The sequence below is a fragment of the Neopsephotus bourkii genome, unplaced genomic scaffold (genome assembly GCF_033783945.1).
Source record: "Neopsephotus bourkii isolate Nb327-2 ecotype Australia unplaced genomic scaffold, CSIRO-AGI_Nbou_v1 NB_213, whole genome shotgun sequence".
NCBI lineage: Eukaryota > Metazoa > Chordata > Aves > Psittaciformes > Psittacidae > Neopsephotus > Neopsephotus bourkii.
In genome coordinates this window covers 1-25216 of record NW_026900725.1, presented here as the reverse complement: position 1 = coordinate 25216, position 25216 = coordinate 1, and the positions used below count along the sequence as shown (strand labels likewise).

Below are 25216 nucleotides of genomic sequence, written 5' to 3'. Positions count from 1 at the left end.
AGAAACTCCTTCAATCAGTTTTGGGAAAATACTGAAGCAGAATTTATGTGGCCAAAAGAAATGGAGAAGTATTTATTCTATCCATCTTGCCATACTCAGAACACAGTCATTCACAAAGTGCAGCGCAGTTATTTTAGATTAATGCAAAAACTTGTGGACAAGTTAAAAAACATGTTGGGTTTTGGGCTGGGTTTTTTTCAGAATTACATGATGACCATGTCCTATATGTAGGCACAAAAAAAGAATTAAACATCAGTAGTTGTACTCAGATTCAAACTCTGTATCATGTTTGTTATTTTCTTTATCAGCATTTGTTAGAAGAGAAAGAAAAAAGGTAGACAGAAAGCACTGTGTCTCAGGTTTTTCAGACACTTTCTTACTGTCATGTTTTCAACAACAGAAACAAACAAGACTGAAGTTGTGGTACCTTTAACACAGGAGACAGAAAAACCTCTACTGAGTGAAAAAAAGAAAAAAAATTATCAATTGCCTAGACACCCCCCCCCATATACATACCTGGTACTGTTGGCCAGTTGCTTGAACTCCTTTACTGTCATTGGCTTTTTCTGAATGTTATACTGTGTGAATAGCCCCGACTGGCCAGTGACCATCTGCTGAATTGGAGCAGGGATCACCAAATCTTCAATATCATCATAATGTTTTCTTGGCTTCCACTCTTTTGGTGGGATAACCTTTAAATTCAGAAATCAAAACCAGGACATCAACAGTTGCAATACCAGTTCAAAATATTCTGGAAAAATCAAATAAAACAGCCATATGTCCGATGATCAAATGAATAGTTGCTTACCTGCTGTTTTCACTATAACTAACTGACCATGCAAGTGCTCTTACATAACCCAGAAACCAATTCAAAATGGTCATAGTATTACCTCAGTGAACAACCAGCAACTTGCTGACCTACAGCAATTCAATCACGTGCAACTGTGCAAACATGCACATGGCACAGTAACAGAATATTTTATTATCAGAAAGCCTTATTATTCAAACACTTCATACTCCATGATATAAAACTGTTATCATCATTTAAAAAAAAAAGAAAAGAAACCACAAACATACAAACTATTGCAAGTCCCCTGTCCAAATGCTATTTGGTGCAAACAGTATAAATTACTATTTCTTATAAAAAAATAAATAAATAAAAATACAGCCATTTTAGACAGCTTTAGATTAACTTACTTCTCATCACAAAACTGTAGGGTACAACTCCGTTACAGTATACTTGCACTAATTTAGATAAACCAAGTTTTATATTAACATGGTTTAAACATCGTAATTAAAGCTATGTGCAGATTAATCAATTGTAAAGTTAACACTTTTATTTCAAACACCACAGAACTGACCAATGTCTACAAAAACTCTTCAGTAGAAACTGTTAGCAATAAAGTCATCAAGAATTTCTAAGAAGCCAGTAGTAAAGCCAGTTCTTTAACAGGCTGTGTAATTTTGAACATTCCTCGCATATATTATTTTATCTGAAAATAGAAAACTCTCAGATGTGAAAATGTTACAGTTTTAAAACACAACAGACATTTTTAATATATATTTTTGAGGTTGGTCTGGTTTTGAACTTTCACTTGCCCAAAGGCTCAATGATGCATCCTTTGATCCACTTATTCTTTTCTGTGGCACTCAAATTTTCACAAGCATCAGCTTAGAATCTTTTAGATCAGCATAAAACAAAGTAGGATGGCTTTCATAAGCATACACCTACGACACATGAATTATGTTACTTGAATAAGTCACATCTTAGAGATAGCTTTTACACAAGGCTAGCTAGGCTATTCCTCCAATAAGCATTTCAGAATTCCACACAATATTGTCCATTAGAGTTTTTGCTGTTATATCACTCTGAGAAAGTAAAAAAATCTGAAAAAATAGTACAAATAGATCCTGAGATCATTTACTACCTTTGGAAAATAATCACAAATTGTGATTTGCTAACGTACTCAAACAGTCCATTCACCAAAGAAATCCAATCAAGACCATTCATGGTAGCAAGCACACACACCAAGCAGAAGAAAAGTTATCAGGTAGTAACATACTTCCATACCTAATGTTTTTATTTTAAACATAAACAGGCATTTTTATCCAATTTTTACACAGATGCAATTCCCTCTTTTTCTTCTTTCCTTCTCAGCTTCCATGGGATTTCAGTTGTTCAGGGACTACCTAGCAAGTTTTGGTGTTGTTTGCTTTTAGAGAAAAATATAAAATAAATTAATTGAACCATCTTGTGTCTTCTACTTCTTTCACACAAATCTTAAATTATATGCACATCAACAAAACACAAAATGTTGGTTTGGAAGCAGAGAAGTAATGCATCCAGAATATATGCATGGAAATCAAATATGTGCACAAAGATTTCCCTTTTCATTATTATTATAAAGCATGAATTTGTAGGTTTGGCTCAAATATATGAATACTGAAAAGCAAAATTTGCATTATGTCATGTAATTCAAGGTATGTTTTAAGCAATAAAAAATATTTCTGTGAATACAGGTTCAAAATATCCCCTTACAGCTAACTGGAGCATGTTTATTATTGTTGTAACCAGAACACTGACTAGAGAAATGAATCCTATGTGGACTGATGTACTAAGCATCACCTAAAGAAAAAAAAAAAAAAGAAAAAAAATATTGTGCCTAAAGTTACATACAGCTACACATTATCAGAGTTGGGAATAATGACAAGGTCTCTGAGTTTTTATCACTGCCCTGTCCCACTGAAGCCTCTTCACATTCCCTTTAGTAAAAATAACCTTTTCAAAGTCAGGAAAGTTAGATTTATTCCACAGAAGCAAACTATATTGAATTCATCAGCAAAGCTCAAATATAAAAAGAGAAAAACGTAAGGCAAGGATTTCTCATTTCTGTATCTATAGATACATAGAATAGAATCAGAACCATAGAATAGTTAGGGTTGGAAAGGACCTTAAGATCATCTACTTCCAACCCCCCTGCCATGGGCAGGGACACCTCACACTAAACCATGTCACCCAAGGCCGCGTCCAACATAGCCTTGAACACTGCCAGAGATGGAGCATTCACAACCTCCTTGGGCAACCCATTCCAGTGCCTCACCACCCTCACAGGAAAGATTTTCCTCCTTATATCCAATCTAAACTTTCCCTGTTTAAGTTTTAACCTATTACCCCTTGTCCTATCACTACAGTCCCTAATGAAGAGGCCATCCTCAGCATCCCTATAGGCCCACTTCAGATACTGGAAGGCTGCTATGAGGTCTCCACGCAGGCTTTTTTTCTCCAGGATGAACAGCCCCAACTTTCTCAGCCTATCTTCACAGGGGAGGTGCTCCAGTCCCCTGATCATTCTCGTGGCCCTCCTCTGGGTTTGTTCCAACAGTTCCATGTCCTTTTTATGTTGAGGACACCAGAACTGCACACAATACTCCAAGACAGGTCTCATGAGAGCAGAGTAAAGGGGCAGGATCACCTCCTTCGACCTGCTGGTCACACTCCTTTTGATGCAGCCCAGCATACGGTTGGCTTTCTGGGCTGCAAGCGCACACTGCAGCCGGCTCATGTTCCTTTTCTCATTGACCAGCACCCCCAGGTTCTCCACAGGGCTGCTCTGAATCTCTTCTCTGCCCAACCTGTAGCTGTGCCTGGGACTGCTCCGACCCAGGTGTAGGACCTTGCACTCGGCACGGCTAAACTTCATGAGGTTGGCATCAGCCCACCTCACAAGCGTGTCAAGGTCCCTCTGGATGGCATTCCTTCCCTCCAGCGTATCAACTGAACCACACAGCTTGGCGTCATCAGCAAACTTGCTGAAGGCACACTCAATCCCACTGTCCATGTCAGCGACGAAGATGTTAAACAAGACGGTCCCAACACTGATCCCTGAGGGACACCACTCGTTACTGGTCTCCAGCTGGACATTGAGCCATTGACAACTCTTTGTGTGTGGCCATCCAGCACCATCAGAAAGAATGCAACTCCCACGCATTGAGATAAGAACAGTTTAGTAACCAAGGTATAACACAAATCACTGCTGCTACCAACAATAATAATAATGATAAAGGAAATAACAAGGGAAGAGAATACAACATCTCATCACCAGGCAACCGATAACTCGCCCCCCCCAGCCCGACCAAGCTCCGACCGATACCTCCTCCAACCCCTGCAGTCCCAGCCCTTCCGGCTAACTCTCCGTTACCTCCTGGGCATGACATGCTGTGGTATGGAATACCTCTTTGGTCAGTTTGGGTCAGGTGTCCTGTCTCTGCTTCCTCCCGGCTTCCCCTCCTCCCTGGCAGAGCATGAGGCTCACAAAGTCCTTGGCCAAACCAAAGCATCATTTTTACCAGCTCTGTTCCCAGCCCGAAAGTCAAAACACAGCACTGCACCAGCTACCAAGAAGGAGAAAAAATGACTGCTAGTGCTAAACCCAGGACAACATCTTAGTTACAACACTCTGTCTCCTTCATTAAGGCTGCACATTAATACAACCGAGGTTATTTCAGAGTGCTACCAACACAAATTTCTGTTCAATCCTCTTTCACACACCACTAATCTCCTGTTCTGCATTTGGTTCTGCATTTGATTCTGAATGGCACTGGCTACTACTTCTATGTAGCTGCTTCTGCCCCTACTTTTCTGAAAAACGTTTTCTTGTTGTTGCCACATTTTCAGTATCACATTCCAAAATTACTTTACTAGTTGCCAATGCAACTGCACATTAATTTAACTACTTTGCTCTATCTAAATGCAGTTTGAGTCTCCAAAACACTTCTCATTCAAATAAAAGCAACTAATCTATCAGTGTTCCTTAATTTTCATTTGTTCTGTTACCTCCAGTCCCTGTTTTCATTTTTAAGTATATGATCCTCTGTAACAGTAAGACTAAAATACACTGTCTATTCCTAAAGCTCATTCCATACTTTCAAAAGCCAATCATTTTAGCCAATTTGCTCCAGGGATGCAACAGCATGTTTTCCACTCTGGAAATAAACAGTTTAATATTGTTTCTCTAGTACTTTAATCATTTATTCCAGGCATATTATTAGGAACCCCTAAAAAAAAAAACAAAACAACACTGTATGGACACACCCATACACACCATGTGCAAGACCTACAGACATTTACTTACATGTATTCTTCCACACAGTTTGAGAGGTCTTTTCCCCTACACACTTTCACATTTAACCTAAAGTGCTGGGTATGCCTACTCTGCTTATGATCTCTGTTTAAAGCTTAAGTTACTGTTTCTGCATAAGCACATAGCTCCTCTGGTAGTCTCTTTTATCTTGCATTCGTATTTGAGTCCATACCTCCTAGACTGAATATAAATTAGGTCTGTGTAAATTCATTTTATACTACTATATTTTTGTTATTTTAAATCCAATGCCCAAAACTCAGAAAATGCCCCTTATATTTTTTGCTGTATGAATTACTGTCTTGATAAGATTTTTTCAAGAAATATTTGGTTTTTTATATGTAATTTTGAAATATATCAAAAAATAGTGAAAATCAGAATATAGAAAGTCTCTAGACAACTGAGTAGTATGCAGCAACTGACTAGTATGCTGCAAATAACCAAACATGCTTTAACTGCTATTCTAGTATCAAGCAGATGGGTAAAGCATACTTGCACACGATGGTCAGAAGGATCCTTCCTGAATCACACGACAACAGAAACATGAGTAATGTAATTGACCAGTTTTAAAAGGTTTTATTACGCTTTTTTTCAGACATTATTCCAGCTCTTCAGCAGGTACCCCACATGCATATAAACACAGATAAAAACAAGTATTTTTCTGTGCTCCTGGGACTCCCATTTTAACGATCTGTACATGGAGAAGAGCTTCAACAAATGGTTTTGAAATATGATAGACGGCATGGGAGTTAAATCCTAGGTGTATGGCCAAAAAATGGAGACATACACATTTTCAATCATATAAGTACAAGGACATTTACTTCAAACAAGCCAAATTACACTATGCAAAATACCACAAATCCCTGACTACAGGGCCAAATTCCATCCTTGTCAGGTATGTTCAGCTTTAGTGATTTCAACAGAGACGATACAAAACTACAAGTGCTATGAGAGTAGTGGCAATTTCTGTAAATCAAATCTTGGAATTACTTTTAAGACTCTGCTAATTTCCAGTTTCTCTTAATTGCATGTATGAGTACAATTTGAGGGAACACTAGCTTTTAGTCAATTTTTTCCATCCCTACCACCTGTCTCTTTCACGGACACCCCCTTGTCGTGGGGAAAGAGCTTGCGTGCCCTTGTGAAGTTGGGAGTTATGCTGGTGGTGGCTTATGCTTCTGGTAGGGTCTCCCATGCCAGTCAGCTCTCAAATGAAGGGTCAGACAAAGTGTGTCCATGGGCAGGATGGGCTCACTAGCCTTCAGGCAACCATCCTAGGAGAAGGACAACTCCAACTTCAAACCCGGGCAGATGGAGCTTGTGTAGCCCTGTAAGGCCATCCATCTAAGAGAAGGATACTCTAATTAAACCTACGACCTGAGGACTTTGCTGTCACCGTCCAAGCTTGCTAGGCCCTGGCAGATAAACCTCAGGTGTAAAGGGTGAGGCCAGTTCTGCGCACGCTGTGCCTCACCTAAAATAAATCCACTGCGCAGGCCCGAAGGGTTTACCCACACTTGCAAAGCCCTGCAGCGACAGGCGAGGGACGAAACGGCAGGTGATAAGGTGCACTGGAAGTCGCAGACCCAACCCTGCATGCAGGCGGTTCAGGACATTGGTCGCTCAAGTCTGACCCAGGAGATGACAGTCTTGTTCGGCAGCATCCTGAATGACCAAGCAGCCTTTTTCAAGGACAGCACTGCTTGCTCCATATGGAGAGAGGCCTAGAAAAGGTGGCCTAACCAAAGCTCATCTCCCCCTCCACCTGGTTGGCTAGCCGCGGCCAACGGGCATCTTCTATTGCGGTCAATTAAAAACAAAGAGACAAAGGCATACACCTGCCTCCAAAGGTGTGCCCAGATTGACACTCGCATGTTGGAACATCAGAACCATGCTTGATACAGTGAACAGTGGGTGTCCTGAGCGCCGTTCTGCGCTAATTGCCCATGAATTGTCACGTCTTAACATCGATATCGCTGCACTCAGTGAAGTTCGCCTTCATGAGGAAGGTAGCCTCAAAGAACATGGTGCTGGCTATACACTCTACTGGTCAGGCAAACCCAAAACTGAAAGTCATCTTTCTGGAGTCGGCTTCATGATTAAGAACTCCATAGCCTCCAAACTTGAAAATTTGCCGATAGGTCATTCCGACCGTATTATCTCCTTACGTCTTCCACTGCACAGTAAGCAACACGTTGTTCTTTTCAGCATATATGCTCCAACTCTGCAAGCTGACCCTGCAGAAAAAGAAAAATTCTACTCCGACCTGCGTCACCTCACTCAGAAAGTTCCTATAGAAGATAAGATCATAATCCTTGGTGACTTCAACGCCCGAGTAGGAAAGAACTTTGAAGCCTGGAAAGGAGTACTAGGCAAGCACGGTGTTGGCAACTGCAATGATAACGGTCGTCTCTTACTAGAGTTCTGTGCAGAGCAACAGCTTACCATCACCAACACTATCTTCCAGCAGAAAGACAGCTGGAAGACAACCTGGATGCATCCACGATCTAAACATTGGCACCTTATTGATTATGTTTTAGTGCGCCAGAGAAATATTCGTGATGTCTGCCAGACCAGAGTGATGCCTAGTGCAGAATGCCAAACAGACCACCGCCTTGTGCGTTGCAAACTTAATTTCCACTTCAAGCCCAAACCTAAGAGGGGCGGCATTCCAAGGAAGAGGCTCAATGTTGATAATCTTCAAATAGCTGCAGTGAGGGACAGCTTTCAGGCTAACCTTCAAACTAGGCTTGAAGACCAACTTACAGATTCTTCTCCTGAAGCGCTTTGGCAACATATCAAAAACAGCATCCTTCAGTCCTCCGTAGAATCCATTGGGTTCTCCTCAAAGAAAAACAAAGACTGGTTTGACGATAGCAACCAGGAGGTCCAGGAATTGCTGACAAAAAAGAGATCTGCTCATCAAGCACACCTCGCTCAGCCACTCTGCCATGTAAGAAAAGCAGCCTTTCGTCTTGCATGTAGCAAACTCCAACAGAACCTTAGAGACATCCAGAACAAGTGGTGGGTCAACCTAGCAGAAAAGACTCAACTATGTGCAGATTTGGGTGACCACAGAGGATTCTATGAGGCTCTGAAGGCAGTGTATGGACCCACATTCCAGGTTCAAAGCCCCTTACTTGGTGCAGATGGCCAAACGCTTCTTACAGATAAAATCTCCATCCTGAATCGCTGGTCTGAACATTTTCAAACCCTCTTTAGTGCTAATCGTGTAGTCCAAGGCGAAGGAATCCAGCACATTCTGCAACATCTGGTGAAAAACGAACTGGATTTAGCCCCTACCATGGGAGAGACTCTTAAGGCCATACAGCAGGTGAAAACTGGCAAGGCAGCTGGGGTTGACGGAGTCCCACCTGAAATATGGAAGCATGGAGGCCAAGCACTCCATGCTAAATTTCATGAGCTAGTTGTGTGCTGTTGGGAACAAGGCAAAATACCGTCAGACTTTCGTGACGCAATCATCGTCACTCTGTATAAGAAAAAAGGTGCCAAGTCAGAGTGCTCAAACTACCGTGGTATAACTCTGCTCTCCATTGCTGGAAAAATTCTTGCAAGAATACTATTGAACAGACTAGTACCTGCCATCGCAGAAGAACTTCTACCTGTAAGTCAGTGTGGTTTCAGGGCTAATAGAAGTACCACAGACATGGTATTTGTTCTCAGACAATTGCAAGAAAAGTGTAGAGAACAGAATAAGGGGTTATACGTAACTTTCGTTGACCTCACCAAAGCTTTTGACACTGTGAGCAGGAAAGGCCTGTGGCTGATCTTAGAACGATTAGGTTGTCCCCCCAAGTTCCTGAAAATGATTATTCTGTTACATGAGGATCAGCAAGGCCAAGTCAGGTATGGTGATGCACTCTCTGAGCCTTTCCCAATAACCAATGGTGTGAAACAAGGTTGCGTTCTCGCACCGACCTTATTCACAATCTTCTTCAGCATGATGCTCCAAAGGGCTACAGCAGACCTCGACGAACAAGACGGCATTTATATTCGATATCGTACCGATGGTAGCCTATTCAATCTAAGGCGACTGAAGGCCCACACTAAGACCCTAAACCATCTTGTCCGTGAACTGCTCTTTGCTGATAATGCCGCCCTTGTTGCCCACACAGAAGCAGCTCTGCAGCGTTTAACATCTTGCTTTGCGGAGGCGGCTGAGGTTTTTGGGCTGGAAGTCAGCTTGAATAAGACAGTAGTCCTCTACCAGCCTGCACCCCAAGAAGATTATCGCCATCCCCATATTACCATCGGCGAGTCAGAGCTTAAGACAGTTCAGCAGTTCAGCTATCTGGGAAGCATCATTTCCTCGGATGCCACGATCGACAGAGAGATAGACAACAGAATAGCAAAGGCATATAGTGCCTTTGGAAAACTCCATAAAAGAGTCTGGTGTAATAAACACCTGAAGAAAAGTACAAAGATCAGTGTCTACAGAGCCATTGTATTGTCTACTCTTTTATATGGGTCTGAATCATGGGTCATCTATCGTCATCACCTGCGACTCCTGGAACGCTTTCATCAGCGCTGCCTTCGTACAATTCTAAACATCCATTGGACTGACTATGTGTCTAATGTCACTGTCCTCGAACAGGCAGGGGTCACCAGCATCGAGGCCACATTGCTGAAACTGCAACTGCGCTGGGCAGGGCACGTCTCTAGGATGAAGGATCACCGCCTCCCCAAGATCGTGTTTTATGGTGAACTTGCCACCGGTAGCCGCAAGAGAGGTGCCCCAAAGAAGAGATACAAGGACTCCCTGAAACAATACCTTAGCCTTGGCCATATTGACTACCATCAGTGGTCCACCTTGGCCTCCAATCGGGAGACTTGGAGGCACACCATACATAATGCCGCTGACTCCTTTGAGAGTTCACGAGGAACTAGTCTCAAGGAGAAAAGACAACGCAGGAAGAATCGTGTCCCACCTGTTCCACCCAAGGAGACCTTCTGCTGTGCTTTTTGTAGCCGGATTTGCCTATCCCACATTGGCCTTCTTAGTCATCAGCGCGCTTGTAGTAAGCGTGGGTAAATGCCCTTCCCAAATCTTCGTTCGCGAAGTCAAGCCATGATGATGACCACCTGATAAAGAGCTCTAATAATCATCTCCTCGAGAGATGGTTAATGAGAACACCAGAAAATATACCGTAACCATTTCTTATATGGTACCTATATAATCCAGATAAAACTACAAAATAAACAGCTACAGTTTGATAACGGCAACAACACCGAAAGTTTCATTCTTAAGGAAGCTGCTCATGATCTCATGAGCACAGAAAGTGGTTTCAATTTGTATTTAACGAAATTAAAAAAAAAGCTTGCAAACTAAAAATTAATACAGGTTACTCAGTGTTAACTAGGAATATGCGTCTAAAACATACTATTCAATTCTCATACTAATCCTGAAAGCTGTCATATCTCTTTGATTGTCACTTAAATTACTATAATGGACTACCCCCTCTTTTTCAACTCAGTTATGGGATTCTCATCTGCATCTTGCAGCATATCACGGTGAAGAAGAAAAGACCAGAGCCTAACCTCTGTTCTTCTGTAAACATGATCACTGGTTTACAGTGTTAAAAAAAATTAAACTAAAGAGGATATGCCTGCATCCATTCCATGGCCAACATCGGCATTATACTTTAAAACACTGGAACACCTAGTAGATATCACAGTTGCATCTGACATTTAAAAAAGTCAGTTTCACATATTCATGTGCCTAACTTACAAGAGTAACTGCTGCTTTGGCCTACTACAATATTTCTTTATGGTGTTTCAACTTCAAAACAAAGTTTACAGGAAACAAAGCTTGCATTTTTAATCATAAGTTTACTGATTTTAAGATGACAGCATTAGTATATTTTATTGGTATCATGTCATTTCTGCCTTCAGTAACGTGAAAATTCAAATCATACCCATTTCCTATGAGCAAGAATTAATCTCTTGCTTGGTTACTGCAGAAAATTACATCTAACCCAAATCTTCACAAAGATAATCTCCTTAAAGAGTTAATGGGGGGAAGGGAGGGTAGAGAACACTAAGGACATGAAGATAGCAGCAATATTACAGAAATTTAAAATTATACAATGAAGGTAAAACTATTTCCCATTATTTTTTTTTCATATTCTTTCCTAATGATACTATGTCCATTGGTCTTCTCAGGACATCCTCAATGGGTCTACCTTTTTTTCCCTACACTGGCTACACATGGAAGTTTAGTTGCTGGATAGCAGGAAAGGAACCAGAACCAAGATAAGGGACCAAAACAGAGTAACAACAGAAGACATACTCATACCTCAAATAAATATGAAGAATATTTCCAGTGAGACAAATTCATTATCTTTTTACACTTCTGGCTGAAATTTTGCAACTAAGAATGCCAAGACATGAAGAAGCCTCCCTTTCCAGATATGCTAAAGCTCAAACACATAAAAGACTAGCACACTGGGCTCAAACCATGACATACTTTAGTCCCACAATTAATCTTAAGTATACCAGCAGCCTCAGAAGAGCATTTAGCACCATGTATCAGGAAGCCACTAACCAGCATTCCCAGAAAATAATAAACACAAAAGACCCTGATGGAAAGTAACTGAAGCCCTGATTTATTATGAATGTCTCAGAAATAAGAACAGAAGTTTGCATGTACTTTTTAAGGATTACAGTATCATATTTGATGATACACCTCCTCAGAATTGCCAGAGGTAAACAGATATACAGTTTTTAAAAGAAAATGAAATGCAAGGTGCTTTTTTTCTTTAATTAAGAAGATTCTAGTTTTGAGTGCTATTGAATGAAAAGACTAGCTGTGGTCTACAACAGACATAGCCATAATAAAAAGCATATCACACATATTTTTCTTTATAAACTAGTTTATTTTTTTATTTTTATTTGAGTTTTTTTTTCATCTTACAGGCTAACCCTGGTTCATAAAATAGCATCATATAGCCAGAAAAAGTAAAGAGTACAATTTATCCATACCCGTCTTTGTTTTATACACAATATGCCAAAGAAGCAAGCACATTAGACATGAAAAAACTAACTGAAAGAGAAGATGATCAGTATCATCTCCCCAGCTGGTCATAAGGTTTTTTGCTAGATCCCCATGGAACAGGATTAGAAACTATGAACAGCTGAAGTAAAGCTATTATTATAAACAATATGAAAACAATATTTTTTTTCAAGTTGGATCCATGTACATAATTCACAGAATGATACATAGCTAGAATCTCCTGCTCACATACACATTAATGGTGTAAATCTGTTGAGCAGAAGTCACTATGATGAATTTGCTGTTTACTCTTCATCCCCTGCTATTACTAGATCCTCCCCACACAAATAAATAGGTTCCATAATATAAATGAATTTGGGAAAAGCTCAGCTAAGGTTCCCACTGTTGTCTATCACATTTCTAGTCCTGATCGCAAAGGCAATGCAATGATAGTTAGTACACCTCCAATTCTCATTAACAAAAGTGTAAGACTATCACCATTTAAAAGAAAACTATTTCCATTCAAACACTATCTCATCAAACACTATCTTCATGCAGACACCCATTAACAATAGTTAGATTATTTGCTCCAGTAAAGTTACACACAACCCTAAAACACCAAGTTCAACACCTGGTAGATCTGGATTTTGCAATTTACACTACAAACTCCCTATTTTGTTCTGATTTGCCAAAAACTAGTTTAAATCTGCCTTTAAGAAGAAATCTTCTTTTGCTGTTGTAAACATGGGAACAGTTGATTTTTAGAGAGAAAACAATATACATTGTCTTCATTAGTTTTCATGAAACATCAGAGATACCAGAAAGCTCTTTCTTAAAACAGTTCAGAATCTAGTAATCGAAAATAATTTGTAAAAAAAGAAAAAAAAAACAACTACATACTCAAATGACCAGTTTTGTAATCAGCAAAACACAAATACTGTAAAAAACAAGTATTAGGAACCATTTTCCTTCTACATTATAGAAGTTTACCTTTGCAACTCCAGCCCTATGAGCACCTTGTGATTCCATGTACACTAAGTATTTGTTGAACTCCCTGAATTCATCCATCGAAGGCCTAAAAGTCATGATTTTGCAGCTTGGGTTTGGAGGACTGTCTGAGATGACAGCAGACATTGCAGTTCCTTTCAATCTAGCTTTTAAGGGAAAAAAAAAAGGCAAGAAAAAAAAACAAAATAAACACACTGTAAAGAGTTATCAGTAAAACAAATTCTGAGATTTGACATACATGTTTCAAACAGGAAAAAAGCTTTCAAAATACTCTGCCCATGCTACCATAAAAGGCACACATGCATACTTCTTCTCCTTACTCCTTCAGGAATATCTGGCCCTTACCCAGCACAAACACTACCACGACAGTCAAGTCCATACCTCCATTTTTATGGCATGTTTCCTCTAGTTAACCTTTAATATCACAGTAGCATCTTCCTGTGTCGAACCATCTGCAAGTTGCTGCCTTTTCCTCTCTAGAGATTTACATTACACAGACACTATCTAAAGTAACAATGCTATGCATTTGATAAAACATTCCCATTTAGTGTATGAAGAAAACCAATTACCCACTTCCCAGTCACACTATAAACACAGAGAAAGAGCACCTCGATTTCTTAACTCTTGTATCAGCTCCTGTATCGAGTTTAACAACTGAACTATTATTAGCCCTCATTCTCTGAAATCTTAACAAAGCATGCAAATGATACACATAAAGACGGTCAGCGATCTCTGTGACTTCCATTTCTACATGGAGGTTGCCTTTATGTCTTTCTGTGTTTCACCCTCCAACAGGTATTTCAACTTTTAGTCTGCTTTTCGTGTCCTGATTTTTCTTCTTTTTGCTTCTCCATTTCACCCAGCACATCACTCTCTAGTTAGTACTTAATTAGACTTCTTCTATGCTCCCACCTTCAGTAACGTACTATTCCTCACACTACACTACTTTCAACCCTGTTCGACATTAAATTGACCAGATTTCTACAACTTGCACATTCTGAAAATTAGTACCACTTTAACTTGGGAGTATTTTTGCATTTAAATTATCAAGCCCATGCAGGCAAACACACCTCAGCATATGTAAGTGGGATAACTTCCCTCAGCAGTAAACACTTGGCTCATATATAACGCACCCTTTATTTTTTCCCACCCATTAAAGTTCCGTGTACAATCTTGCTCCTATGACCAGTTCTAGGAAAACGAAACTCAGATTTATGACCAAAGATGAAGCTATGCTTTCCTTCACTGTGAAGTACAGTAGACAGTGCCTACTACTTATAACGTTTTACTGACACTAAAGTGTCACTAGAAATATAATCAAAAGAGGTATTTTATTCCTCTGTACAAAATCAGATTTTAGGCTTTCACTTTTATATGTATTAAACAAGAATATAAATCAGTGAAATACATACACATACATACACACACTCTCCACCTCTTAAAAAAAATATCAAACTCTCTATTTCTCCACTGAGAAAAAAATGAAATAGTCCTTCATTATTCATCATTTTACTATTTTCAGCCCATTCAACTGACTGTATAAAAGATGATACCCAGCAGTGAGCAGTTATTTCATTATAGCATACAGATTAACATGCTTCCCTCAACTCTTCCAGTATAACCCAACATTGTCAGTGCAGTTTTGGGGGGCTTTGTGAGGAGGCAGAGAGGGCAGAGGTGGAGTGTTACTTATTCTTTGATTGGTTTGTTTTTTGTGAGGTTTTGGGGTTTTTTGTAAGCAAGCTACTTCAGCATCCACTCACGAATTTGTCTTTTACACCACTAATATTCTTTCCTGTAGTGGATAGATGAACTTCTCAATAGTGTTCTTTATCCACTTACATGCCCAGTACTGAGTTCAGTTTCCCCAAACCAAGTCAAGCATTCTTAAAACACTAACGGATTTGGGGGGGTAGAAGGACATACTGCAACAAGCAATAGTTGGAATTGGTTCAGCTAACTAATAACTGAATTGCTGTCTCACTACTTCAATATCTCTCTGACATGTAATTTTATCCAAGACCAATCACAGAAACTATTTCCAATTAATTCAATGTGGTATTTGTAGACAATACAAAAATGGGAAGATTGGCCGATATACCAGAGGGTTGTACTGACATCCAGAGGGGCCCGGACAGGCTGGAAAAACAGGCCAACTGGAACCTCATGAAGTTCAACAAGAGGAAGTGCAAAGTGCTCCACCTGCAGGGTGGAGGGTTTGGGAAACACAGCCAGCAATGTGCACATGCAGCAAAGGTGCCTAAAGGTGTCCTCAGCTGGGTTTGGAGGAATGTTGCTAGCCAGTCAAGTGGCCCAGAAAGATACTGAAGGGACTGGGGCATCTATCTGAGGGAGGTAGGAGGGTCCAGACTAGGAGAGACAAGCAATGGGGGAACCATATCAATGTACATAAATACCTGCAGGAGTGTGCAAGGGGGAGGGACCCAGGCTTTTATCAGCAGTGCCATGACAGGACTGGGCACTGGCTGAAACACAAGAGGTTCTTCCTGAACATCAGGAAGCAATTTTTCACTGTGAGCATGGTCAACCACCGGAAGAGAGAGGTTGTGGAGTCTCCATCCTTAGAGATACTCGAAGCCCAAATGGACACAGTGCTGATCAACCTGCTCTAGCTGACCCTTCTTGAGCAGTGGTGTTGGGCTACACGTTCTCAAGAAGTCTCCTCCAACCTCAGTGAGTCTGTGATTCTGTGATCTTATCCTTGCATAATTGGCTATAAAAAGCAAGAGTCTTCCCAGTGGTGGCCAGAGACAGTATAACTGGCAGTAGGCACAAACCAAATACATTAAATTCTGCTTAAGCATAGTAAAAAAAATAGCACAGGGGTGATCGAATACTGGAACAGGCTGCCCAAAGAGGTTGTGGAGTGTCTATCTCTGAAGATATTCAAAAGCCAGTTCAACACTGCCTGAGCCATTCAATGCAGTGGAGCCTGTTTTGTGCAGGGAAACTGGACTATCTCCAGAGGTCCCTTCCAACCTCCCCAGTTCTCTAATTCTGAGCTCTAAGTTAAACACTGCATCTGCACAGCTAAACAACCTTTTTATCCTAGTTTTGTCTATGGGCAAAAAACATATGCAAGCACAGTGTCTGTGTATGTTCCTACAAACCTGAGGCTCTGTCTTACATAAGTTTTGGGGATTAAACTTCCCTTAGGTGAAGAAGTGTAACTCTCAAAGATCAATTATTTCATACACTCCTTATGAAAATGGGTAGAGACAAGTAAAAGCTATATGCAAGTGGTTCAGCTATGAGAAAAGCTGGGATGATTTCAGCTAGTATCTGATTTCAAGCACCAGGCACAACAGACTAATTATCACACAAAGCATGATAAAAAATCCTCTCAAGGAAGACATCTCACCAAAACACATCGGTTTTAACACCTGAGCTGCTTTAAAAGCAACAATGTACTGAATGCACTACTTATACCCTAGCACTCAGCCACAATGAAGAAATTAGTTAACTTAAGGATTGTTAATCGAACTAATAAACAGCAACTGTCAATCTAACTTCCATAATTACACATGCCACCATGTCTGCCTGCTGCTTGACTCCTAAACTCCTGTTTGCAAAACATACCAAACTAAAGATACTAACTAGGTTTTGGGGTTTTTTTCATCTCTGGAACTAAACAAAAGCTCAAGCATAGAACTGAACAGTACTGTAATGAACCCAAATCTGTATCACAGGCAGAATTAATAACTTCTAACTAATCATAAAGACATGTGTAGCAACAGACAGGCAGAGTTTCTGATCAGCTTGACTGAACTGCAAAAAATACATTTTTTTTTTAACACAGGATCTTTTTTCCCACCTGCTTCCATTCATCTTAGGGTCCTGTTCCCTATCCAGTGACCACAAAGAGCAGCCAGCTATGTCATTTTTAGTGGAAATACACTGTCAGATCCGTGCGTCTACACTATCCTTCTTCCTCATTAAAAGACTTCTTTCCATTCACTTACTGGGTAAGCAGCTCATTAATAAGCACAATGCTTGTAAGAACACTCCCTGAGCAGATTCTGCTATGTAAACTCCATAGCTGAGGAGATAGAAAGACCATAAAGACTGCGCAGTACTTGCTACACTAGAAGTCCACAGACTTCTCAATAGATAATGCTATTCACTTTTTGATTTCTTACTAATTTAACACCTGTATAGCTGTGACCTATCAATTGAGACTTCTTAATCTCATTTTACAATTTTATTATTGCAGTAATGTTCATTACAAATGTCAATCTAAAACAGAAAGCACCAAGACTGACTTAACAGGATTCAAATTTACCACAAAAACAATTCTATGCTACAAACCAACTGGAAATGTTTGCCTTCCAATTCTCTATGTAACTCTCTCAAGGACACTGTGGAATTCAAGAGTTCTGCATACTTTTTCCCACCAAATTCCTACTTCTGCTCTCTCATATGCAAAAATTAATTTATACACTACCAAATCATTAAAGCAAACAGAAAATATAGTTCAGTATAAGAGTTACAAAGCCTCCTGAGGTTCTTTTGCAGACAAGAACATAACTACTAAGATGCCATTCTAAAATAAAATCCACACAATCATACTATTACTGTCTTACTTATTCCACATAACTATTTTGTGATATATTACAGAGCTGTACACGTTGAGAAATACAACTACACAATGAAAATGTGCAAGACATTAGTAAACACAAAAAGTTACAGAAACAAGGGCAGTTATATTCATTTAGGCTGCACATTATAAAATAGAAAGACCAGTAACAAATATATACATATACACTACTTGTTAACAGTTATTTTAAATCTTTAATATCAACATTGTAGTCATCCATTTTCTGTCCTCCTTGCCAGACAGTATTGCATATAGACAGGACTGACAATAACCATATAGAAAAGCAGATGGTAATGTGAATAAATGAGAAGACATTCTCCACTAAAATTAGCGTGTATTAATACCTCACATAAGACTGAGAAAAGCTTTTTAGCTAATCAGGGGAAGGCTTTAGTCAAACAAGCTCCAGCTATGAGCCTAATCCAATAAACCGCAAATCTGCCTGTAAATCCTGAATGTCTTGGTGATCAAGTAGTGTGCCAACATCTTGAAACATGCTTGATTACACAGCGCAAAATTTAGATAAAATGCAAGCATGCAGCTTATCCAAACTTGCCAGGTAAAGAGCCAGTAGCTGGGTTAAAGAATCTGACAAGCCTTTTGAAGAGTTTATAGCCATTGTCAGGCCTTGTCAAAAGACCTTCAAATCATCAGCCAAGAGCACGATAATGCTATATTTGTCTTAATACAACAGAAGTTACATGAGGGCAGCAAAATCTAATCAACAACATCTATGTCAGTATGTGGCCCAAAAAACCTAATGAACTTAAAATGTCAAAGTACAACACTAGGAAAGCTCATACACTCAACTCAGAGCAAGATGAAATCTCATTAATGTTACCAGTATTTACATGATCCAAGATGCAAACTCATTTCACCCGTTATAATGACAGGCAAGTGCTTTTTAAACCAATCCTTTAATATTTAAGCTGTACAGTCTGCACAAACATAACAAACTTGACCCTTTATACATTAATGACCATTATAAAAACCTGACAAAAGACTGTAAGACTAGGGGACTGCCAAAGAAAAGCAGGTAGAGGACACAACAAAAAAAGAAGAAAGAAAAGAGTGACTTTCTGCGTGCTTTGACATTAGTAACTAAAAATGGACATGGGAAGAATTCATTACCTACATCTACATAACAGAAGTTTACCATGTTACATGCTTCAACACACTTTATTCTGTATGACTGCTTGGCAAATGCAGAATCTAAAGGATTTTATTTTTTATATACTAAGAAAAGGACCTCTATATCTCACCACAGCAAACTGAATCTTAACTATAAAAACCAGTACCAGGCAGCTACGATTTCCAGCCTCAAACAAAACACTGTCAAAACAGTGGACTGCTTTTTGTAACATCTACACCTTACCATATATTGTTAAAGCACACCAGAAAAACACCGTGTTAATCTGCCATTGGTTAAAACATACAAAAACCTGCAGTACTCATTACATGAAACCAACTTTCAGTATTAGAGCATAGTCTTTCCACCTTAATATTAAGATGTCAGATCTGCTCCAAAGGCTATTCACTTCCTTTTGCTTCTAGCGTAAAATAAAATAAACAGTAGAGTTCCACCCTCATCAGCAGGGAACCAAAACTTTCTACCTTTAAACCAGACAAGACTTCACATAATTGTTCTTCCAAAGATGCTTTTGGCAACCATCTTGTTTGCCAAATGGTGCCCACTTTGCCCCTGTACTGAAAACACTGCTGAACAAGAAAGAAGAAAACCGTAACATAGTCTGCTTGTCCTGCTTTTGGCTAGCATAGAGTTGTGGGGCTTTTTTCCTAGTAGCTGGTACAGATCTGTGTTTTCGATTTCTATTTAGCACTTCTATAAATGTGTACTTATGTGTTGATAACAAAGATGTTTTAGTTGTTGCTTGACAGTACTTGCTCTAAATATATGACTTCATTTTCCCATACTCTGCCTGTGACCAGGTGGACAAGATGCTGGAAAGAACAGGGACAGGACATTCAACCTGCACTAACCAAAGGAGTATTCTGTACCATAGAACATCCTGCCCAGTACTAGGCAAACCTGGCTGGGAGACATCAATCCCTGCTCAGGGATGGGATGGGCATCAACCAGCAGAGTGGTGAGCAAGCAGTCTGCATCACTTCTGTTTCTTGAGTTTTATTCCTCCCTCCTTTCTCTCCCTCTTTTCCTATTATTATTACTGTTACTATTGTATCTTACTGTATTTCATTATCAAAATATTCTTATCTTTACCTGCGGGTGTTACCTTTTTCCAATTATCCTCCTCATGCCACCGAGCAGGGAGGGGCAGGGGGGGAGGAAGCAGCTGCATAGTTGCCAGCGAGGGTTAAACCATGACACTGCTACCTCTGCTTTGCTGTACACAAAATTATAAGCTAACATGGAAAAGTGCCAAATAACTATGAAAAAAATAGCAATATCCACAACCTTTTCCCAACAACACAAATTAAACAAATCACGTAAAGCAAGTTCCAGTAAATGAGAAAAAGAAGGAAGATGGGAAGAAAAAAAGAACGAACCTACCTAAGCCACCACTTCTCGCAGGTAAGTCAGTTCAAACACACATTTGCCCTTTTCCCTTTCTTGAATTTTTTACCCACACTATGGGACATAAAACATCTGAGGAAGAATTAATTCATCCTGAAAAAAACTTGTTCAAATAACTAATAATAGGAAACTAAACTTCAGAGAAAGGCATGCACAAAAAGCCACAGCATGAGGCTGATCTGAAAGAAAGCACAAAATAATGTATTTTAAAGTTTTCAGATACACATTTCCAATTTAAAAAAAAACAAGACACAGCAATTACATTATGAAGTACTAGCCACCATTTTTTAAGGCATCACTCAATAAAAACACTTTATTGGCAAAACTTGAAGAAAACCTTATTTCCTCTAATCCTTATTTGCAGAGTTCGCTTTTGGGAAAGGGGAAAAAAAAAAAAAAAAAAAAAGAAAGACATTTGTACAATCAGCTCTTCAAGATATGGAAAGGAAACAAACTGTAGATAAGCAAGTCTTACTTTGCAATACTCTAACCAGCAATTTAATTTACAACATAGACAAAAACTCCTTAAGCTCATCTTATTTTTACCACAGATAAAGGCAGATTCACTTCTGCATCTTCCTGCAAAATTTTTAAAGAGTTTTTTTAGCACAATCTGTAAGCAGGTACTATCCAGCTCCCAACATCATTTGCCAAAGCAAATTCAAAGATGCAAGATACTGCAACAGTGCACAGTCAATAACTAGCTACAGGAATTACTTTCACTTAATTCAAATCATAAAAGCATAGTTTGCAGGTCCAACTATTCCTGAGCATGCAAATAATTAATTAATGCAATCTGGTTTTGCATACTTACGTTTGAATTGGTCCTTTACTAATAGAAAATGTACATGCAAATTACGCCTACCTAGTTTATGTACTGGCTTAGAAAAAGATCCTATTTCCCAGGAATTCCAAATCTGTTACACAAGTTATTGATCATATTAACTTCTGTAAAAGTCTGTAAACTTTACAGAAGCTTACAGACTCCTACACATATCCCCAGTGTTAATTTTAGTTTTAAATCAAAATTGTCTTTTTTTCAAAACCATTTATGATTTATAAAGCTCCAAAGCATAGGTTCATTTACCAGTTTAGCAACTTAAAAATTGTTTTAAGCAAAGAAATAAACTGTGAAAATGAAACAAGACCTGACCCAGCACTGTACTTTTTGAGATAAAGTATCTATTATGAATAGCGAGTTATCTAGGTTTTCTTAGAGACAAGCACCCCGCTACTAACTAGCAATTTAATTTTATTAGACAAAACCCAGCAGAATTCCTTAAGTCTACTAAGCTAAATCACAACAGCCTCAAACGGGTGATTCCACATTTTAGAGGCAGATATGTCATAAAGGAACTGGAACATACTTTATTTGTGAAACTCTACAGTATCTGTTAACAGTCAGTGAATTATCTTGTCATGTCTGAGAATCAGAAAGTGAAACCAACATTGAAATTTTTTCAATATTCAGTACTCACAAGAAGATGTGTTTTGAATTTTAACTCTTGTAATTCCTACACCTTAAAAAACTTGACATTTTTTTCAAATGTTACTTCTGTATATTGTCCTCAGTTTTTAGGGTATGCTGTCCTAAATATACTGTCCCAAGCACATATCTAACATTTGTAGGACAGTAAAGAAAATTCAGGATAAAAACGAGTGCTTGCACAACTCAGTAGTAGGACTATTCATGTTAACAGCTTACCCACTATGCAGAATTCCACAATTTTCAAGATATGAAATAAAGTTGGAGCAAAATGCAAGCCTACAGCAGAATAAATTATGATATACGATGTCGCCTAAAAAAAAAAAACTGAAGTACAGCCTAACTCTGCATATACCAAAACTACAGTAGGCTTTATAACCCACTCTGGACTTCTTATCAGCAAATTATTATGAACACCTGCATTATGTGATTTGATCACAAAAAAATTACTATCTTTCAAGTATAAAATAATGCATTTCTTCAAAATACCTTATGAGTCAGTCTATGACTCTAAATGAAAATCAAGAAAAGAACACATCACTTGTTCATTTTGAGATATGAAATACTAAGCTATCAAATCACTATTGAGATGTCTTACTAAATAAGTATTAACATCCTGGCATGTAAGAACACCATCTTTTGAACCATTCATGTGATGACTCAAAGAACTTGAAAAATATCTTGTATTAGCAGAATTACAGTAAAACACAGTCTCTTTGAAGCTCTGTGTATACTAAAAATGTATTCCAAAGTGTATTAGTTGGGGTTTTTTTATGTTGAGGATAGTAGGATAAAAATATCACTTTAATGAAACAAATTTGACCAAAACTGATACCAACATATACCCCATTCACATTCTGCTCAACATCAAGTTGATAAAACATATCCCAGCAAAAGACAGCTACAGAAAAAACTGAGTATCTCCAAGTGAATCAACTGCAGTACTGAACAGACCCAATTGAGAGCTGTTTAAACTGAGCAAGTTCTAAATCTACTCAATCCAGTAATTTTCAATAGGTATGACACCACCATTTATTATTACCAAGATTATATCATAATCTTGGAAATATTCAAACAGTTAGCACTTGACATGATTTTCTGATTTTAATGTATTAACTGTGGCAACTGTGCATTTAGATTTGGTGCAGAACTATTTGGTTTTGGTTTTTTTTTTGTTTAGAAATCAGACCAAGAGATGCAAAATTCTGTACTCAATACTCATCAGAAATTTAGGATTAAGAATTACAGGACTAGATTATTCCATCATATTTATCACTTAAAAAATAAAAAGGGGGGAAGGAGACTATTTAATCATACCCACCTCTTTGAATGAAACACTTTCCTGCGTTAGTCCCTAGAAAGGAAATTGCTCTCATATACATCCCTATCTGGAGATAGCTAAAAGAAAATCATTAGTTGCCAGCAGTCAATAACAATACTCCAAACCGAAGCTGATAGCAAGATATGCGTGACTAGCAGTAGCTCAGTTTACTCTCATTTCAACTACTGGAAATGAAATCATGCCTGTATTTTATGTTGTCTTGCGTTTGGAAGGTACTTCTGTGAAGTAATACCACCTGCTAGTTATCACAGGTCAAGGAAAAATAAGGGTAAAACCCAAGACAAATTTTATACCACGGTCATCTTCACATGCCTGAATCATTACAAATGTGAACAAAAAAAAGAAAAAAAAAACAACCCCACAGCACAGTGACAAAAAACATAGCCTGCACGGGGGTGCCAGGCAGTTTCTTTCTTGTAAGAGGCATTTCAGTTTAAAAACCTCTGGTTAAGTAGCCACCAAATAAATTTTATTGCTGCTGTCGTTATCTCAGAAAAGACAGCAAAGAATTATACAGCTGCAGTTTAATAATAAAGAAAATAAAGTATAAGCTTTATGTAAGTAGTATAGGCTGGTACAGATCCTAGAAAAACACTGACACCAGTATTTTTCCTAACACAGTTAACCGGGGGAGGGGGGAGGGCGGAAGGAAAAAAAAAAGGAGGGATATTTTGTATACACCTCTCATTTCAGATTGCCAGTTAAAATCAAGCGCAGAAGAGAGAAAGCTCGTGAATAGAGAAGACTGCTACAACATGGCAAAAGGACCTAATCCTGAAACTAGCTCCAAAAGTGTGTAACACTATAACCACAATCAGACAGGTGTGGCACCAGCGCTTGGGAAGTGTGCTACTCAGACGACAGCTTTTCCTAACACTTTACACCGTTAACTTGAGGAACACCTTAAAGAAGAAACGACGGAGCTGTATCACCGCCGCTGTATTTTGTAAGAGAAAGGTTGTTTGTAAAGTCCATAGGATTTCATCACAGCCCACAAAGACACAGCGAGAGGTAACACCGTATTTCGCTCTGCCCACCCACTTCGAGCACCTGGGGCAGCTGCTTGATCCGTCGGAGAGCTTCCCCCCGCCCGCCCCGATTCAGCATCGCTGCCCACAGGCAGGAATACGAGAAGTAATTTTCCGACACCTGCCAGTTTCGTTTTCTCAGCTCCGTCCCAGCCGCCATCCCCCTTCCCGCAACGAGGTCCCCGCACCGATTCCCTCCCATCTACGGAAAGTCCCGACCCGTCAGGCACCCCAGCGGGGGCTGTCCGGCTGCACAGCGGCCGCTCCGCCCTCACACCTGATCCCTGCGGCCCGCCTGGGCACGACAGCCGGCGAGACACCGCTCCACTGCCGGGACACACCGTGCTCCGACCTGCCCGACACCGACCCCCCCCTGACTCACAGTGACCCGCCTCGCCGCCATCACCCCCCCCGCCCCTCCTTTCCTGCTGGCCTCTGGCCCACACACACCCCGCACCCCCGCTCCCATCCAGCAGGCTTCCCCACACCTTCTCCCCCCGCCGCAAGCGCGCTACCGCTCTGAGCTCGCTCCGCACCTGTCCGGGAGAGGGTTAAGCGAGCGGCTGCAGGCAGAGGGAAGGCGAGGAGGACCGGGAACGGCGGCAGTGCGCTGCGCTCGGCTCTCCCGCGCCGCTGCCGCCGGCGGGTACCCGGTCCCGCCTGCCTTTCCCCGCCTCGCCACTGAGACGCCCCGCTTCGCGCGCGGATGACAGCTGCTGCCTGCGCATGCGCGCGGCCCTAGCACGCACGGCCGGGCTGGTGTCTGAGGGGAGGGGGAGAATGGGGGGGGAGATTGGGTAGGCGGAGACCACGTGACGGAGAAGCAGAGCCCGCGTCACGTACCACGAGGGGGCGGTGCCGCCGGTGCCCCCCTGCAGAACGCGGCGCTGTGGGCAGGGCCGCGACTCACCGCCTGGCGCGGCGCTGGGCGGGGCCAGCCCGAGGTGCGTTACCCGCCGGCGGGCGGCAGGTGGCGCTGCCGGCGCTGATGGTACGGATGCATTCACCAAAATAATGGATAGTGCAT

At 40.2% G+C, this 25216-nt stretch overlaps 1 protein-coding gene across 2 annotated transcripts in view; it reads right to left on the bottom strand.

Moving 5' to 3' along the window:
- Window positions 1-24866, bottom strand: part of LOC133207447 (lysine-specific demethylase 4C-like) — a 35516-nt gene extending 10650 nt beyond the window's left edge. The window contains exons 1-3 of one of the 2 annotated variants that reach the window (XM_061344368.1): window positions 24726-24866; window positions 13141-13304; window positions 517-692 (exon numbers count right to left, since the gene is read on the bottom strand). In XM_061344368.1, coding sequence (XP_061200352.1) covers window positions 517-692; window positions 13141-13284 — 320 coding nt within the window. In that variant the 5' untranslated portion in view covers window positions 13285-13304; window positions 24726-24866. Of the gene's footprint in view, window positions 1-516; window positions 693-13140; window positions 13305-13539; window positions 13825-24725 lie in introns of those variants that run through there. The other variant, XM_061344367.1, reaches the window with a different exon arrangement.
- Window positions 24867-25216: the final 350 nt, after the last annotated feature.